The sequence below is a fragment of the Sinocyclocheilus grahami genome, unplaced genomic scaffold (genome assembly GCF_001515645.1).
Source record: "Sinocyclocheilus grahami isolate Dianchi unplaced genomic scaffold, SAMN03320097.WGS_v1.1 scaffold187.1, whole genome shotgun sequence".
Classification (NCBI taxonomy): Eukaryota; Metazoa; Chordata; class Actinopteri; order Cypriniformes; family Cyprinidae; genus Sinocyclocheilus; species Sinocyclocheilus grahami.
Window position 1 is genome coordinate 782,731 of NW_015505366.1, and position 21,027 is coordinate 803,757.

At 36.1% G+C, this 21,027-nt stretch overlaps 1 protein-coding gene across 9 annotated transcripts in view; it reads left to right on the forward strand.

Annotated features, from left to right (window-relative positions):
- mast2 (microtubule associated serine/threonine kinase 2) overlaps positions 1–21,027 on the forward strand; it is a 178,436-nt gene that overhangs the window by 125,162 nt on the left and 32,247 nt on the right. The window contains exon 1 of one of the 9 annotated variants that reach the window (XM_016284729.1): positions 11,793–11,916. The exons of the other annotated variants lie outside the window; for them this stretch is intronic. Coding sequence (XP_016140215.1) covers positions 11,843–11,916 — 74 coding nt within the window. The 5' untranslated portion in view covers positions 11,793–11,842. Of the gene's footprint in view, positions 1–11,792; positions 11,917–21,027 lie in introns of those variants that run through there. 9 annotated transcript variants of the gene reach the window in all.

Here is a 21,027-nt window from a genome sequence, read left to right on the forward strand (position 1 = left end):
CATTATCGGGGGAAAAAATGACAAATGATTAACCTAGTAAGTTGCAAAAAATATTTTACATAGCCCCATAGTCACCATACAGGCCTTTTTGCATGCAAAAATGAAATAATTTAGTAGGAGGGTTGGGAATCAAAAAGCTATTCCAATTTCAGAAATCAGATCAGATGCGTAAGGTCAGGAATCAAATGACTTGTTATAAAATTACATTTCGATTCTGCTTCTCAATTTCTGTATGCGCATTTATTGTGATTTCAAAAGATTCAACTGCAAGAAGACAAAATAGAACTCACTTCTGCACTCGCGCGCTGTTTTCGTGCCCCACACACACACACAAAGCGCACACACAAAAGCCGCCTCTTAATATATACTCGAACACTGGACTGAGCTCTCTTTCTCGCGTTCTTACACATTCGAATGGACAAATACACACAGAATTATATAAAAATATCCCATAAATACAATCGGTTATGTCTTAAGTGAACGTAAAGAGTTGAGAAAGAAAACAAGGGTGTAGGCTAATGGATCCGTGCATTGGACAACAGCCGCTGCCGCCAGTCATTATAATGTTAATCAAAGAACAAAAGAAAAGAAAATCCCTCACTGATCTTGACTGAATCACTTTTGTAACCTCAGTTTATATTTTATTTGCCTGTTGTTCGGCACTGACTACTGTAATAAAGATTTTTAAACCGTGTATACAATATAATTATGTTTAATTCAGCTGAGATATAGCACTATAAATTCTTAATTCATTTGCAACGAAACTATAAAGTTTTGTTGCAAACGGATGAAGACATTAGTAGGCTTCTCAGCTCGCCCCTCAACATGCATGCGTTCGGAGTTTCTACATTTCTACTAACTTTTTATGCCGATGCACCGAGTGAATCGGGGAATCTTCCCATCCCTATTACATATGTGTAGTTACACAAACATTACAGCTGTAGATACTATGTACCAATGTGTACTTACACTGTGGTTACATACTATGTACACATCTAGTTACTATGTAAGTACACAGGCATTAGGGCCTCTTAATATAAAGTGGGACCCTTCTACTGAATATTATATTGTGGGCGTTGTATTTTGATTAATAAAATAAAAATTATAAAAATTACAATATAAAAATGAAATTTAAATTACCCTGCTTCTAATTAAATGAAGCAGTTATTTTTATTTAGTTAAAAATGAGCCGAAAGAGACCTCCGAACTAGTAGGCTACCAGAAAGGGAAAAAAAAACTTTAACGTTTTTGCTCTGAATTCATTTGTAATCCCTGCATGATTTTAGTCATACATGATAAATATCAAATACGTAATAGCTTGACTACAAGTTTAAAAACAACGCTGCAATTAAGGAAATTAAACTTACCATCATGAAATGTGTCTACACAGGCGATAATGCCAAAAAGAAAGAGAAACATCGGAAAATAGGCATATTTTATTCAAGACATTATTATATGACATCAACATGCATTTATCATTCTTACAATCACTGCCAGAACTTAAAATTGGGTTCTATTATTTTTCCTCAACTGTTCTCCTCACAAAACGAAATTCGTTTCAAACACAAATTTGATAAGAACAGAGTAGAAATTATTAGCAACACCAAAATAACAGCAAAGCTAATGTTTTCTGTTAGTTTAAGCACAAACTAAGAAAAGTAAAACCAAACATTGGCTACGTTTACATGCAACCAAATAATCAATTTGTAATTGGATTGACGCTTGGTCGCACTGAAAAACCTTAATGTAAACACCTTAATCGATCCGATTGAGCTCGATCGGAATGCAATTTTGATCGGATTGAAGGGGGTGGTTTATTCCTTTTCTAATACGATTGAGAGTGCATGTAAACACTCGATCGGATTGAACCACCAAAATAACAGCAAAGCTAATGTTTTCTGTTAGTTTAAGCACAAACTAAGAAAAGTAAAACCAAACTTTGTGGCAATAATTAAGACCAAACTTAACATGGTGTGTGTTTATGGTGCCTGTGGGCAATGTTGTCTCGGCGGGAGTGGGGCGGGGCATGGTGGAGATGGGGCTTAGGTAGACGATATTATCAGATATCGCAATATTTTTAAAGGCGATTATCGATAAGATATTTTTGACATATTGCCCAGCCCTAGTTAGGCTTTACATATGAATTGTGGTTGGTGTCCAGAATGTTACACTTTATATTAAGTGGACAGTTCCTGAGGAGTTACCATGTAAGTACACTGGTATTACAGTGGTGCACCAACTCCACCAACTTGAGATCCAACTCTTCCCACTTTACCTATCCCTAAACCTACCCATTTCCACCCCCTGGATCCCATTTCCACCCCTAAACCTACCCATCTCCACCCCCTGGATCAAATAGTTCAAATTACTCTTATACATATTGTTGTTACAAAATGTAGTTATATATGTCCTGTTACACATTTGTACTTACACAAACCATTCGGAGGGTTGTTACATATGTGTAGTTACAGAAATATTACAGCTCTAGATACTATGTACCAATGTGTACTTACACTGTGGTTACATACTACGTACACATCTAGTTACTAAGTAAGTACACAGGTATTAGGGCCACTTAATATAAAGTGGGACGTGTAGAAGTTTTGATGTAGAAGAATGGAGTCTCCCCTTTCTCTCCGCTTGAGAATTTTGCCTAAAGAACTGTCATCCTATCCTAGTGCCAACCAACTTTAGCTTCAGTGTGCCCAGTGTGCGTGTGCTGAACTGCTGAAACAGCCTGTCAGCAGCATCTCTCAGGAATACCAGGGCAACTGACTGTCATGCAACTCAAAACGGGATCTTGTTTTACCACATGTTTACTTGGAGTCTGTTGACATGTCTTACTGGAACTGAGAGGTGGGAAGAGTTCAGTTCAGTTCACAAAGTACACTGTGTTTGAAGTGTGGACATACACTGGGACAGAATCTTTGACAGTGTGATATTAAGCCTTTGCCTTGGTCATGTTTATGAACTGCTTTAGGTCATCCTACCTTTCCATGCCCTTCACAAGGACAAACACTCAAAGCTTTTCTTTTTTTTTAACCACTCACATTACTCCTTGCTTTCCTCTCTTGCCATATTCACTTAAAAGAATCTGGCCAACTGCTCAGTACCGTTGTCATGGCAACAGCAGCCTCCTGCAGCATCTCCTTTCCCCTACAACCTCCCCCTCTGGTCTCATCCTCCCGTCCCCAGGCAGACCTGAGGGGCCTGCGTCCGCCCCTGTCCTTGCCCCCAGCACCAACCCCTTCTTCTGGAGGTAAGGTTATGATGTGAGACTGCTTTTGCTCCTGATCCAACCTCCTTTTCAACAGCATGCTGGAAAACTAGGCATTGTGTGGTTCCGGTTTCATCTAATCTGTTTTCCTAATGGAGTGGTGTGGTTTAGTGGCTAAACGCTCATGGCGGGTTACTGGAAGGCTGCATGTACCTGCATTGTGCCTTCAGCACTGTGCCCTTGAGCAATGAACTTAACCCCAGGTTACTCAAGGTGATTGTTCATGTTATAAATGTACTATGTCACTTTTGATTAAAGCAAATAAGAGTTTTTCTGTATTGACTACTTATTAATAACTATAGGCTGATTATTCTGTCAGGGCCAGTTTCTGCTACTATATGTTATGGATGGATGGATATTTGCTTGTTAAATGGTTTGAGGTTTTGGCTGTTTTTGGCTGTTTTTTATATACAGTGCAGTACGATTAGGTGATATATTATGAATATTTATGATATATTCAAAATTATTTCATTGACAATATATAATTAAGTAACATTGCAGTGATTTCATTGTCAATTTAATTTGGCCATTAATAGGTTTATGAAGTTGGTATTAGGGGCACGGCACTGGATTAGTTCTCATCATACCTCTCTGATAGATCAGTTAAGGTGATGATTGGAAACTCGTCCTCTCCTTCTGCTCCGCTCACCTATGGGGTACCTCAGGGGTCCCTCTTGGGGCCTATCTTATTTTGTTTGTATATGCTCCCCTTGGGTTCAATCATGAGGAAATATAATATTTCATATCATTGTTATGCTGACGATACTCAGATCTACATTCCTCTTAGCTCTGATCACTCTTTTTCTGACCTTTTTAATTTCTTTGACGATATTAAAGGCTGGACTGGCTGAAACTTTCTCCAACTAAATGAGAGCAAAGCTGAGATTGTTGTCTTTGGACCCCCAGGTGCTGTCTCTGATATCACTATTAATCTAGATTCTATGTCATCAAACATTCATCATTTTGCTAAAAACTTAGGTGTGATTTTTGACACTGATCTGAATTTTTAAAAACAGATAAGTGCTGTGGTGAAGAACAGCTTTTTTCAACTAAGGCAAATAGCCAAATTAAAATCTATGCCCTCGTTTAAGGATTTGGAGATAGTTACTCACGCCTTCATCACTTCCAGACTTGACGATATTAAAGGCTGGACTGGCTGAAACTTTCTCCAACTAAATGAGAGCAAAGCTGAGATTGTTGTCTTTGGACCCCCAGGTGCTGTCTCTGATATCACTATTAATCTAGATTCTATGTCATCAAACATTCATCATTTTGCTAAAAACTTAGGTGTGATTTTTGACACTGATCTGAATTTTTAAAAACAGATAAGTGCTGTGGTGAAGAACAGCTTTTTTCAACTAAGGCAAATAGCCAAATTAAAATCTATGCCCTCGTTTAAGGATTTGGAGATAGTTGTTCATGCCTTCATCACTTCCAGACTTGATTATTGCAATGTTCTTTATATGGGTCTCAATCATTCATCGCTGAATCGCTTGCAGTTGGTCAAGAACGCAGCCGCGAGGTTGCTAACTGGTACTAAGAGGAGAGAAAGCATTTCTCCTGTCCTAGCATCTCTTCATTGGTTACCGGTGCAGCATTGGATCCATTTTAAGATTTTATTATTTGTGTATAAAGCATTAAATGATCTAGCCCCATCATACTTGTCCCGAACTTCTCAGCTATCAGCAATCCTCTCGCTCTCTCAGATCCTCTGATAAACTTTTCTTGCATATACCTCACTCTCGCTTGAAATTGAAGGGGGATCAGGCATTTTCTTTAGACGGTCCTAGACTATGGACAGCATACCTCTGGACATTAGATCTGCGCCTTCCCTTCCTGTTTTTAAATCCCGCCTGAAGCGGCTTTTTGGATGAAATGTATGTTGGTGTATGTTACTGTGTTTTTGTATTGATTATGTGTAGGGATGCACCGATATGAAAATTTTGGCCGATACCGATAACAGAAAAAATTAGCCGATATGGTGGCCGATATATCGTGCATCCCTAATTATGTGTTTTTTGAGTCATTTCTTTTTATTCTCTTAATCTCTATATTTACTTTATTTGTATATGTAAAGCACTTTGGCATACACTAGCTGTTTTTAAATGTGCACTATAAATAAACTGACCTTGAACTTTATAAGAACCTGAAAAAAGCACAAATGTCAGGGCATGTCAAAAACACCCTCAAACCCCATAGGGTTAAGTTTCCTTGTGTTCATTTAGTGAAGAAGTCAATGGAAAACATAACTTGATGGATTTTTGCTGATTTGTCTAGTTCATTTTTTGTGAACATTTTGAATAGGTTACCGTAATAATAAAGTTGCAACATTACAAGAAATAAAGTCATAATATTTTAAGAATCATCTCATTGTTGCTTTTATAGGAATAAAGTATGATTTAACTAATTAATCAGATGCATTTATTGCATTGATGAAGTTGCTGCTTCAGCGGCTTATTGCTTAGGCTTGTTTTATTTAACTTGGCACTAAAGCATGGGTAGGATTTTTAAAATGTTTTAAGCCTCATGCTCCCCAAGGCAGCATCTATTTATCAAAAATACAGTAAAAATAGTAATATTATGAAATATATTTGAAACAGAAATTAACTATGTAAAAGCCGTTACTTACAATCCTTGCTCAATAAAAGTATGAATTCTCAAAATTTTGAATGGTAATGCATTTTTTTAGCATTATTGACTAGCCTTATTGAGCAGATAATTTTGAGCAAATATACTTACCAATAAGCTTTGATATGGTTTGCTAAATCCCTGTTCATTAACACGAGTGTGTGTACCTGTGTGTGTGTGTCTAATGTCTGTGGAGCAGAATGAGAGTAATTCTGCACTAATGAGCTGCTCTGGAATGTCAAAACACCATGTTCTGTCCCAATTGACTGTGTGTGTGTGTGTGTGTGTGTGTGTGTGTTCACCTTGATCCCTCACTGATCTCTTGTTTGATGACACAAATTGCGGAGCACAGTCTAACTTTCGGTCGTCTTTAACTTGTGTGTTAAGAATATCTGCATTCACAATGTAGGAACACAATGTGTATATGTTTTTCATATTGCAAGGTCACATTTTAGGATATTTAGAGGGCACAGTGATCATCAAAATAAATGTGGAAACTCTGACCTTTCATTCATATTCAGTAAAGCTTGAGGAAATAATTACAGTCTGCTTTGTTTTTTTTTCATGCACAACCATTTTCTTGCCTTCCTTTCCCTGTCTATCCTCTATTGATCGTGATCAAAATAATAGAAAATGTGTTCAAAATGATTTTCCTTTCCTTTGAAGCCACATTTCCCCTGTGTATTGACTTGATGCATCAGACATCATTTCCCATTTTCTAAAAGATGTTATCGTATGAGTTGAAAGGCTGTGTTTTGCAGTTTCCCACAGGTTTAGACCTACAGAGAAGCTGCAGGATATCAAGTCTTAAAACCTTTCAGAGCTCAACTCAAGAGGGCATCCAAGAGAGAGGCAGGGAACTGTTCCAATGGCTGCTTCTTATTTCCTTTCTCCATCGCTGGGTCTTTTCTCTCACAACACACACACACTTTTCTTTTTTCCCTATTTCTTTCTCTAAATTAGGGCTGGACAATAATTCAATATCAATATGTATCGCGATATAATTTTTTTCAATAACGGTGATATGATTTTTAAACACATTTCCGATATTTCGATATTACCAGTTTCCCATACATTGATTTATTTGTGCCGTTTGACTTCGTTGAATAAGCATGAGCTCTGCACGTTTCAAAATCATAACACGGCGCGGGTGTTTTATATGAATGCATCTCTGAAGGGAACCGACTGTCGTCAGAAAAGTTTCGATGGCATTTTCATTTGATCTGATAAAGTAGCATTCATGCGTGGAGCTGCTGTGATTACAGCCATTACTGGAGAAACCGCTAGTTTTATCACTCTAAAAGCTCCTCCTGCTGGCAGAGGATGAGTTTGCATTTCAAATAAGCCCGTCTCCAGCAACATTTCCAGTTTTTGTTGTTGTTCAATTTTTTTTGTTTTCTGCAGCGACTCGGAGCACTTTTCATACCCTTTTTTCTGGCTGAAGCACATTTGTTTCAATCTATAAGAATAATCAGCCTACACTACCAGTCAAAAGTTTTTGAACAGTAAGATTTTTAATGTTGTTTTTTTTATTTTTTTTTAAGAATTCTCTTCTGCTCACCAAGGCTGCATTTATTTGATCCAAAGTACAGCAAAAACAGTAAAATGTTGAAATATTTTTACTATTTAAAATTGCTTTCTATTTGAATAAAAATATAATTTATTCCTGTGATCATACATAGGTAAATTTTCAGCATCATTACTTCAGTCTTCAGTGTCACATGATCCTTCAGAAATCATTTTAATATGCTGATTTGCTGATTATCAATATTTAAAACAGTTGAGTAATTTTTTTTTTCAGGATTCTTTGATGAATAGAAAGATCCAAAGATCAGCATTTATCTGAAATAAAAAACTTTTGTAACATTATACACTATTCCATTCAGTATAATTTTTATAATTTTTTGGGGAAAGAAATGATAGAAATTTATACTTTTATTTAGCAAGGATGCTTAAAATTGATCAAAAGTGATGATAAAGGCATTTATAATGTTACAAAAGATTTCTATTTCAGATAAATAGTGTTCATATCGATATCAGAATTATATCGTATCGACCGAAATTAAGAAATATATCGTGATATCAATTTTGGCCATATCGTCCAGCCCTACTCTAAATGTGAATGAAAGCTCAATTTTGTTGTATCTAGACTTTCTGTTTCTCTCTTGTGATACTCTTCTGACCAACTGTACCCAAGATCAGAAAATTAAATCAACCCCAGTTTACTTATGATGAGGCTAACTTTGTTCATATTACTATATCTGGATTATATCTGGATTGTCGTCTACTGATCAACCATATAGTAGATATTGTGTAAGACAGGGTTGCTCAATAGGTGGCCCGCAGGCCACATCCGGTCCGTGAGAGAAAAAAGTTTGGCCCGCGCTAATTTCAAATAATGTGGCATGAAAATTCTAACGCAGCATCAGAAAGCTACATTAACTCACATCGTGTCTACACCGGACGCGAGTGACGCGGCGCGACGCAATAAAATACAATAACTCCTTATAATCAGTGATGCTGTCTTGGATGCGGCGCGACATGACAAATCAGTAAACTGCTGACTCATTCTATTTATAACGTACTGACACAACGTTCAAATGATTTGCAATGCTTTGTCGTGTCCAATGTAGAAACGATGTGACCACAAAGACATGGCGAGTGTGTAGAAAAGAAAAGTGGACACGGAAAATAGTCTCTTTTTTTCATAACAATAATCTGTCAAATTGCCTGATCTCCTCACAAATATTTGGCAGTTAACACATTTTAAAAGACAGTCCACCCCCCAAAAAAAATAACTCCTTATAATCAGTGATGCTGTCTTGGATGCGGCGCGACATGACAAATCAGTAAACTGCTGACTCATTCTATTTATAACGTACTGACACAACGTTCAAATGATTTGCAATGCTTTGTCGTGTCCAATGTAGAAACGATGTGACCACAAAGACATGGCGAGTGTGTAGAAAAGAAAAGTGGACACGGAAAATAGTCTCTTTTTTTCATAACAATAATCTGTCAAATTGCCTGATCTCCTCACAAATATTTGGCAGTTAACACATTTTAAAAGACAGTCCACCCCCCAAAAAATTTTTAATTCTGAATCATGTCAGTCCAAACACTTTTTTTTTTCTGTGGACCACAAAAGGGGGATCTGAAGAATCTTTGCACAGCTCATTTCAATACATTGTGAATAATATGTGTGTGAGTGTGAGTGTGAGTGTGAGTGTGTGTGTGTGTGTGTGTGTGTGTGTGTGTGTGTGTGTGTTTTACAATGTGTGTGTGTGTGTGTAATTGACACACTACTGGTCAAAAGTTTGGGATCAGTAAGACGTGCAATGTTTTTTTTTAAAAAGTCTGTTATGCTCATCGGCTGCATTTATTTGATCCTGCAAAAAGTTACTACAATATAAAATAATGGTTTCTATTTTAATATCCTTTAAAATATAATTTATTTCTGTAATGCAAAGCTAAATTTCCATCAGCCATTACTCCAGTATAAAGTGTCACATGATCCTTTTTTAAAAGACAGTCCACCCCCCAAAAAAATTTTAATTCTGAATCATGTCAGTCCAAACACTTTTTTTTTTCTGTGGACCACAAAAGGGGGATCTGAAGAATCTTTGCACAGCTCATTTCAATACATTGTGAATAATATGTGTGTGAGTGTGAGTGTGAGTGTGTGTGTGTGTGTGTGTTTTACAATGTGTGTGTGTGTGTGTAATTGACACACTACTGGTCAAAAGTTTGGGATCAGTAAGACGTGCAATGTTTTTTTTTTAAAAGTCTGTTATGCTCATCGGCTGCATTTATTTGATCCTGCAAAAAGTTACTACAATATAAAATAATGGTTTCTATTTTAATATCCTTTAAAATATAATTTATTTCTGTAATGCAAAGCTAAATTTCCATCAGCCATTACTCCAGTATAAAGTGTCACATGATCCTTAAGAAATCATTCTAATATGCTGATTTATTATTAGAATTATCAATGTTGGTAACTGCATCCAAATATTTTTTTTTTGGAAACTGCAATACTTTTTTTAGGATTCTTTGATGAATAAAAAGTTAAAAAGAACAGCACTTAGTCAAAATATATGTTTTTTCTAACAATATAAATCTTTGCTATCACTTCTTAACAATTTAACACATCCTTGCTAAATAAAAGTTTTAATTTCTTTCAAAAAAAAGAAAGAATAAAAATGTACTGACCCCAAACTTATTTACTGACATCAAAACTTAGATGGACATGTTGATATTTTGTGTGCAGGATTTAAGAAATGATTTGTATATGTTATGGAGGAATGCACAGTGCATGTAGGGGGTGTGGCCTGCACTAAGTGTGCTGTGTTTCACTTCTTAAGCAGACTACTGAAAATGACTGGAGAAGTCTGTGTCAACAGAGAGAAGCCTGAACTTTCACGGGAAAATCAAGTTGACATTTTGGTAAAAAAAAAAAGAAAATTTAAACATCATTAAGGTGCATTTAGATGGGGTGAATTTCCATTTCATGGCGACTTTAAACTTTTTTTTTCCTTTCTTTTTTTCTTACTCACACACAACAATAGACCTGGTAATTACCTTCTCATTGAACATTGAGCATTAATGTGCTTTTGTTTACTGGTTTTGCACCCGTACTAAAAATGTAAATGTAACAAATTAATTACATATTGGTACATATTTCATATGTTATTAGCATTATTAATGTTTTGTTTTGTTTAATTATTCATTTCTGTTACATAGGCATATATTTCTTATATAATAAATCTAAACGATATAACATTCATTTATTTATTTATTTCAAGAATTATTGCCATTGGTCTGATTAGGTCAATATTGTGCACCAATAACAAAAAGGGCTTTCATCCAAGGTGAAGTGCTTAAACATTTTATATTTGACCCTTTTTTAAATGTATTTATTTATATTATTTATCAGACTGCTATGAAAGCATTGTGGGAACACTTCTTAAATGTCCGCCTATAATTAGCTATTACCACTTCTCATAACCTGCAGTTTTATACTTTTATTTTGTAATGTTTTTTTTACAGAGGCCAAAAAAATCCCTTGCTTCCTCAGAGAAATCACTGTCAAATATACAGTGTCAGCACTGTTACCTGCTATTATGTTTGTTTGGTGTGTATAGATGTGCTTGGTATTGGGTGGAGGTGTTTTTCTCTCTCTAGCTGTTTGCTCTTTGATGTGCGTCTGAAGCAACTGAGCCAATGGTGTCGGTTAGCTCAAGGTGACACAGTGCTGCCATGCCTGCCTGCAGCAAAACTGCTCACACACATGCACACAAACACACATATGATTTCAACCAGCCTTGTTTATCTTTTGATTCCTCATTTTTCACTTTTTCACCTTCAGTTGAGTCTGTTGGACTAATAATGATAACAGTTTGGACCACCCAGAAGAATCTCTCTTATGCTTGTATCATTTGACCAAATAATCCTGCAAATGTGAGTGTGTGCGCGTGCACACTTTAATCTCCTGTCATTCTGTCACTTTCTCCAGGGACACTGCATTGAATACTGTCAAATCCAGCCATTTCTGGTTGACAGATCATTTAACATTAAAACATATTGCTATTTCTCACAAAATTTGTAGTTTTACTAGCAGCCTCTCTGACATGATATGCTTATTTGGAGGTTAAATTTAAAGTTGTCTTCATCTTTATACATGCACTGCTGTGTGTTTGAGTTAGACAGAGAGAGAGAGAGAGAGAGAGGAGAGATAAAGAGAGAGAAAAAGCACATGACAGCATCTCACGATAACTCTAGTAGTGTCACAAGTTGCTGGCAACAGCAGCGGCTGTGGGAACATCATCTAGTGCTTGCTATCAGAGAAGAAACGCTCACTTAGCCAGCTGCTGTTCCTCCTCCGGTGCTGTATCGCAATTGATCTCTGGATGACAGCCATGTTAGTGCACAGATATCATGTCTGATTCCTTCTGGACCATTCTCTCCAATTTCTCCCTGCCGGAGAGAAGCATGCTCCGCCGATCCAAGAGGTACAGCTATCCATTTTCATCTCTCTACCTCTATGCTTTTTTTCTGTATTTTGTTGATAGTCAGGCAACTTGTTTTTTTCAGTCACATGAGCTGTAATTGATGGAATGCTGCAGGCTGTCTTGAGGTTCTGCTTATGTTGGTGTGCTCTGTGATTTTTCTCCCTGTTGTTTGTGCTGTATTCCTGTGGTCATGCTCATTTCAGACCCTCCACATGCACATCGTACTATGCTCCTTCTCTGTCAGTGTGCGTAAAAGTAATGACCGCCCTTCAGCCAGGGGTGCAAATTATGACGCGACCAGACATGCACACAAACAAGGTGTGCAAGGTTAGTCTTTAATGACATGATGTTTGAGAGTGGACGGTTCTGCTCTGACCTACCATGCCGAAGTGAACTTGTACGCAGATGTGCTCAAATGTGCAAGCTGAGTTAAATAGAGATCATTTCTAATTGCTTTCCATCCTTCCCTGCTTATGTTTTTCCTGTCTTCCTGTAGCTTGGAGAGACAGATGAGGGGAGGGCACTGCTTGCATAGCAACAGAGCTGAGACTGTTGTAGAGTGATCTGCTTCTTTCCACTCCACATCCATCTCTGTAGTGACATGCTCATAGTGATGCTGTCTGAATCATTCAGTGGCCATGACATTGGTGCAGTGCACAGTGTGTTGTCTAAGTCATAATTTAGAAATAGCCTCGTGTGAATGATGCATGAAAGTATGAATGAGACTTTAAATTGTATGTCTTGTAAAGTAGAGGTGTACTGTTACTTTTCTAAGTGATCAGAATTTTCACAGTCACATATGCTTGCTGTGTACAGTATCATACTTTATCGTACATACTTTTATTCAGAAAGGATACATTCATTTGATCAAAAGTGACTAAAGACGTATAATGTTACAAATGATTTCTATTTCAAATAAATATTAAGCAGCACAACTGTTTTCAACACAGATAATAGGAAATGTTTCTTGAGCACTAAATCTGCATATTAAAAAAATATTTCTGAAGGATCATGACGCTATATTTCTGAAGTTCCAAAAGCACCAGAGAAGACCTGCTGGCAGAGAAGCCCGTTTGCTGTTTTGTTCAGACTAACGTGAAGATTAACCCATGTTTTATGCTGCAAACACGCAGGGTTGTAAATGTGAACTGGTGGATCGACAAGATGATGGTCTAATGCATTATAAATATATATTATATATATATATATATATATATATATATATATATATATATATATATATATATATATATATATATATATATATATAAAGTAAAATATATTTGTTATTTAATTAATATAATAATTGATTGATAATTGTTTCAATTAATATAATAATTGATACTTTTGAAAAATAGTTTAAAGGTTGAAATGTGAAGTTTATGATTTTATCAAATCTAACCTAAATCATGCTTTTTACAGTCATTTTACAGTTTAAAATGTTACCATAGACATTTCCTTACCCCGCTCATATGGTATTAGTTTTATTTGTGTAGGTCTTAAAAAGTCTTAAATTTGAGCTTAAAAATTCTGCAGATACCCTGCCAAGCATCCTGACCCCGTCCCTATAATGACCCACTGCCCTTTCTGAGAAGATGATTAATATAATGTAGATGTGTTGTGCCTGTAGCAGACACCATCAGTGACTGAGCTGAACCTGCAAACACACGCCAGTTAGGGTTGTCATGATAACAGCATTTCATTATTCAGGTACCGATATCAGTGAAATTTCACAATTCTCGATACCAATTTGGATATTGCAACAAAAACTAATTTGCTGTTGATTGCATTTTTCCTATTTGTTTCAAGTATTTACATAGTTAAAAAGTAATGCGAATAATTATAAATTAGTCATACAATTCTAATAATTGTAAACAAATAATTTTGTAATAATTTTCATTCAGTATTGTTTTAATCTTATTTATATGTGTATAGTATTTATTAATATCTTGCATTGTCTTTTATTTAGATTTTTTTTCCATTTTAATTTTAATGACCAAACAGAGAAGTTTGGAAAATGGATGGAAGGATTTTAAATTTAGTTTTAGTAATTTTGTTTGTTTTTGTCATTTTATTAGTTTTTTTTTGTTTATATTTCTAATTTGCTTTGATTTATTTATTTTCCTTTTTTAATTTTATTGACTTTAGCCGTTCAGCTTAAGCTTATTTTATTTTAGTTACCAAGGTGACATTTTAATATATGTATTTTAAAGTTTTTCATATAATATTTATATATTTTTTTTTTTTTAATTTTAATTCAATTATGACAATGATTTTTAATAGTTCTAATTTTAATTAACAATAACAACACTGTTTTCAATGTTCTTTGTTATTCAAAATATATTTTGACATCACAAATTTTTTTTCTGTCTATTTACAACTGCTTAAGAAAAAAACTGACTGTTTACACACAAATATTTCCACTTAGACAAGCATTTTGACCAAGAAGTGCACTTGACCTCTCGCACAAGAGTTCTTTACAGAATACAAGCACAAAGTGTTTGACACGTGTGTGTGTGTGTGTGTGTGTGTGTGTGAAGCAGTTATAACTCACCAGTCTCCTTTGTCTCTGGGGTGTTGCCGAACTAGCTGCAGTCTAACACCTCACTTGTCAACTTGCATCAACTCGCATGACTCCACTATAGAATTTCCCAGTGGTATCATGTATGTCTTGATGTGGTCTGTGTAACATGTTTCAAAGTGTAAAGGTAAAGAAATGTAAAGCTGAGCAGAATGACCGCACACCCTCTCAACAGTAGCTTTTTAAGCCCATGTGATGCTGCCATAGCCACTGCTGGGTATAATAATAACTAAAGATCCTTTATCTCCCTTTACGCTTTCTTCTTTTCTTTCCATCATTCTCTTCATCTGTGGCCTCATCGTCTGCTCCTATCATTCAGCCTCCCTTCAGCATTCTCATTATAATCACTCCCCTTAACACTTTAGTCTGTGTGTGCATGCAAAATGTCTTTGAGTCTCTCATGAAAAATTCAGCAGAACCAATTTCTTATCAGACTGTTAAATTGTCCTCTTCCTTGATGATATGGAATGTTACATGCAATTGATTTCTCTCTTTCTCTTTTTCATTTTTTTTCTGCACTCAATATAGCCACTTAGCCTGTGGAAAGCCTTCTTAGGCTCATCTGAGCAGGTCTCAGTCATTGATTCATTGTATTTTAGACAGTGGTTGATGGTTGTTTGCATTTTAATTACCCACATAGGAATGCTACAGGCAGCATGATAACTATAAATGTGGCACCTTTGGGCCACCATATTCCTGTCTTTCCAGAAGAAAATTACTCTAATTTGAAATGAAAATGACTGCACAATATTGATAGTACCTTGATTACATGAAGGAAGCTCGAGGCGGAAACCATCAGTGTTGTAATTGGCTTTCTGGCCAGCATTGATCCTGTCAGGCTGGTTTGCATTTCTTTAAACTACTATTCCCATTGTTTCAGTTATATTATGCTTGCCGAAATCGGGTCAAGCTTGTTATAAAAGAGGCAATGCATGTGTTTATTTTCTCATTTTCCCCCTCTCAACCTGTCCACAGTGTTGAGTGGGGTGGAGCACTAGGCTAGCATGTGTTTGCTCATAATTGCAGTGTTCACTATTAATTGGCTCCTTGCATCTGCTCATGGCAATTACACCATTCAGCTCATGGCATTTGGCAAGCCTAGACCAAAATAACACACTCTTTCAGGTGGATAATAATTTGATATGCTAAACAGCAGAAATTATTTTTCTATGCATTTTAACTACTATTATCTATCAGTATTGTTCTGCAGCTCAGTACACAGAGCAAAGTAAAGGCAGTTCAGCTCACATTATCCTGCCCAGCAGCATGGAGGAGTGCAATTGCTTTCTGTTGTCTACTGAGACTCTGCTTCATTTCTCATGAATGAAGATCCTCCATTATAGCATCTTATCTGACTTATCTAAAATCAAGTTTAGAGGGATAGAGTGGTAGAGCTCTGACAGTTTTTCACAAATACCTCACTATTGCTTCTTTTATCCACAGGATTTGTACTCGAGGCTATGCAGTATGCCTGCAGAAGTGTTTATTCTCAAATGTAGGCTTTTTACTAGAGTATTTATGCTGTTGTGTACAATCTAATCCAGGATAAGTGAGTGTAAGAGTGGATTATCTTTTTCTTAGTTCAGGTTGCCCATTTTTAGAGAGCCATAGTGTGCGTTTGAACTGATGTGAACTAAACGAAAATCTAAAATAAGCATATAACTGTAAGGGAAACAGGTCAATAATTTAGCTCAAAGGGAATCATTTAAGACATAACCTGTTGACTAAAGCGTAGAGAGCATAATTATACTTCATGTACACTTCATAATTGTTAATTGTATCTAAACATAAACAAATTCTTCCAAACCTAATGTGTCATTCAAAACAGCTCACAACAATTCCAGTCACACTTGAATTCGTTTAAATGAAGCTTAATCAACTCAAACAAACTCGAATGAACATAGAAGAAATGAAAACAAGCAGGTTTGCTAGTGAATAAAATTGACATTTCTTGGTGTTTAGAAGTCGAGGGGAAGCAATTCTCTCTGCAATTACTGTAATTAAGGGATAACTTTCTTTTCACATGTGTGAATCCTACACAGCTGCTCATGTTATTATCATGTAAATTGTACCAGGGCTTTTTCCTGCCATGTTTTCCCCTTTTATTTTCTGATGATGGAATGATGTTTTAATGAGAGTGTGCAGCTCTTTTCAGCATCATACCTTCTGGAGTTTCATTTCCAAGGTCAATTTATTCCAAAATGCACTTTAATTTTGTTCATTATTGCTAATTCATGTCAATATCCACCCACACACTCACCTATAAACATTTTCTGGATAACAGTCAGCTTCTTATTCATTCTAATTCTTATTCTTATCAGCTGTGTTAAGCTTTCATGACAGCACTTACAGGTTGTGGCTGTTTGTGTACAATAAGTGCTTGAGTAAATTAAATGTCTTTATTGAAAGTGTCTCTTTCAATATAGTTAAGAAAAAAATATTATTCTTAATTAGTCCACACAGCCATTTGCATATACTCTGCATCAAAAAGTGTCAGCTTTGTAAATATATGTTGGTTATATATCTAGTCAGAAAGACTCGTGAGCAGCAACCTTGAGAAGGGGTTAAAGGGATAGTATTGTGTGGCATAAATTCTCTTCCATAGACCGTGAGTCTATTTAACATTAACGTGATCAATCCATGTTGTGAATGTAAGCGTATTATGATATAACCAGTAAAATGTCTTATTATATAAGCCACAACATAAGTATAATGTAAAAAATAATAATAACAATAAAACTTACTAAATAAACAAAATAAAAATGTTAACAAAACTGCAATAGTATTCATATATGTTTTTGATGCAGAGTATATGCAAATGGCTGTGGACGCTTTAAGAATAAGATTTTTTTTTCTTAATTATATGTAGATATTTAATGAACATTTAGGTAATTACTGATTTACAGCTCAAACGAAAATAATATTAAACATTGCACATTGATAAAATGGAAATGATAGTGGATTTATTAACTTGCTTTATCTGCTAAAGATTATATAACATATACATTTGCATAGAGATCAATTTTTTTCTCAACCTTTTTGCTCTGGCTGAGACTCTCATCTTGTCACCAGCGGGTGCTGTCACTCATGTCTCTGGAAATCACCAGGTCTCATTAAATGTATGATTTAAGGTCATTGCAGATCACTGTCAGTGTAAGCGCTATTTTAGATAAGACTGCTTTATAGTTTATACTTTTATACCATTGAATTAAGTCATTGAATGGTACAAGTCTTCATTGTTAATATCAGCATAAATTCAAAGAAGACTAATTAATATTGCAGGATGCTTGGCATTGGTTTGACACAAACAGACTGAATGAGAGCACACTGCTGTTAAGATGTTTTTTGCAGAATAGATAGATGCAGTATAGCTTCTCTGTGAGTAGGGGATGAGATGTCTTGATCATAACCATTTTTAGCATTTTGCGGTCAGCATGCACGTGGCAGATAACATGACAGTGCTTTTCTGATGTCTCGTTCACCTAACAACCTTCTCCAAAAAAATCTCATCTTTAAGCCAGCACCAATAGAAATCTTTTCTTATCAGCCACTTTAGAAGAAAGACCTTTCTTTAAGTATTAATGTTCCAGTGTTAGCTCGTGAGTCATCGATTTTCTCCAGGTTTCTCGCTTTTCTTCTTCCTCACACCCCTTGCTTTCTCTTTTTCTCCATGTCTCCCGCTGTGACTCTACTCACTTCTGAACCTCCATTACACACTGAATGATGGCTGCCACTGTGAAAGTGGCACAGGTCTCTGATGTGATAGTTACTCTTTCTGCAACACTGTTTGTACCAAAATGCATTCATGCAGTTATCAAGAAAATTACCAAACACTTTTAATGTCATTGTCATGGTCGGAAAAGGCTCAGAACAGCGGTAACATAATGTCAAATGTGTGAAATGCTCAACAGCGATGGCAAATTTTCTGCAGTGTGAGATGCAGATTTCAGTTTTTTTACACACCCATACCCATTCCTGAAAGTTTTTGGACACACAATTGACTGTACTTGAAAACATATTGTCTTTGCCTCATAAATCAGAATGTCAAACAAGTGACATTCATTTTAAAGACTTTTAGCACAAAATTTTTTTATTTTTTTTTATAAAAAAAATTCAAAGGTTTAGTTCTGAGATTGGCTCTGTTTTCACTGGTGTTCCTCAGGGGTCAGTCTTGGCCCTTTAATTTTTTATATTTATCCATCACCACTTGGCCATCTCCTGAGATCGCTTGGCCTCCATTATAATTTGTATGCTGACGATACACAGATTTATATACATTCAAAACCTGATGAGCACCCTGACATTGCTTTTCTTTCTGACTGTATTATGGCGATAAAAACATGTATAAGTTATAATTTCCTGTGTCTGAACAGTGGTAAAATCAAAGTTATGCTCATTGGTTCCTGTCATCAAATTTCTAAAGCTGGTTCTCTGTTTTTGACTTTCGTTGACTCGTTTTGGAAATCCAGAATAGAGTGAGGAACCTTGGAGTTATATTTTTATGCTAATCTGTCAATCGATTCTTTTGTTCAGAGTACTGTTAAAACATCTCAAGCAAATCTTCTGCAAAATTTTACTGTAGCAGAAATGCTGATAAATTCCTTTGTCGTCTCTTGGATAGATTATTGTAACGGTCTTTTAGCTGGAGTTTCTAAATCCACTCTAAACAAACTGCAATATGTACCAAATTCGGTCGCCAGGATCTTAACTGGGTCCAGGATATGCAACCATATTACTCCAGTTTTAGAATACTTGCATTGGCTCCCAGTCAGGTTAAGAGTTGATTTCAAAATTATGATTTATTTAACAGAACTGTTACATTCCTTACACTCCTAATCGCAGATTACGCTCCTCACAACTTGCTGGTGGTTCCTCAAACACGCTTGAGATCTATGGGTGACAGTGCATTCTCTTCCTATGCTCCCACCCTTTGAAATTCTCTGCCTCTTGAACTTAGGGAAGTTCAGACCTATGACATTTTTAAAGTTCAACTTAATACATATTTTTTTTTAAATTGCATTTGCTTGTTGATGCTTATTTTTTCATTTACTTTTATTGTCTTTAATTTTATTAATTGCATTTTTTATATTGTGTAGAGCAGTGTTTCCCAACCTTTAGTCGTGGCACCCTTTGGAAATTTTAACAAATTTGTGGCACCCTACAAAATTAATTTTGTCACAATATTTGAATTTCTAACTTCGATATGATACTTTGAAAAGTATAAATATTCGGTACAGCAGGGAAGAACTGCAGAATATACTGTCATACAGATATTTTTAATATTATTAAAAAAATGTGTCCATCAATGGTGGCAATCAGTAGGCTCATTTCTAATGAAAAGACCAATTTATATGACAGATTTTAATGTAGGCTTTTATTCATATGTAAACATTGTGAAATAGCAAGTTATAATGGTAATTAAACAAAGTTTAAGCGACTGAGCGGAGCGCACACGCATAGAGCGGCATAATACGCAGAGCGTCACACCACGTGAAAGCGAATCCTGAGCAGTGAACTAATTTTCGGGCAGCCGGAATTTCAGTGCATCTCTAATTATTGGCGATATCAGAAATGGATATTATATAATAGCTACTTTTATGAACATTTTAGCAATTTAAAAATAAATAAAAAAACTATTTTTTACATGGCACCCCTGCTCTCGACAGACGGCACCCCGGTTGGGAAACACTGGTGTAGAGCACTTTGAGAAGCTACTTTAAAAGACTCTTTATAAAATAAAGTTTATTATTATTATTATATAATACATTGAAGAGTTGTAACTCCAAAAACATTCACATTTTTGTAATAAATAGTTAGTAATGCTTCTGATTTAAGTTTTACAACACTAACTACACAAAACAGTTCTTGTTTCATTTCAAGTCTGACATTGTAGCGAGATGGCACCGACGATGATGGCTGCCTCCGTGGCGTGCTCCGCAGTTGTTTTTATGTTTTTGTTAGCTTGTCCTGTCTTTAGTTATTTCCCTGCAATCAGTTTCACCAGAGATGAATTGCTGGACATTCGGCAGTACACACCACCCGGTATATCACCGGTTTTCGATTATTCTGATGTTTTGCTGGACATTGTAGTCGGGGGAGCAGCGGCGCTGTTCAGACACTTCAGGACACGCAGACGGGGGAAGCGAGCCGGCGCGATTGTGAAGGTCAGGCAGCGTGGATTCAGGGCGCCATTGCCTAGCATACATCTGGCGAACCTCCACTCTCTACCCAACAAAACGGACGAACTTGAGAATCAACAGGGAAATCACGCGGCGGCGGGACATGCTTTTACATCAAAGCATCAGAGGTGGTGTACAGATGTAACTGTGTTAAAGAAGATGTGCTGTTCAGATCTAGAAGTGCTCTTCATTAACTGTAAGCCTTCCTACTCACCGCGGGAGTTTTGCTCATTCATTCTCGTCAGTGTTTACATTCCTCCGCAAGCGCACGTGAGCTCCGCTTTACAGAAACTCGCTGATCTGATCACAGACACAGAACAACAACACCCGGACTCTGTTTTAATCATTCTC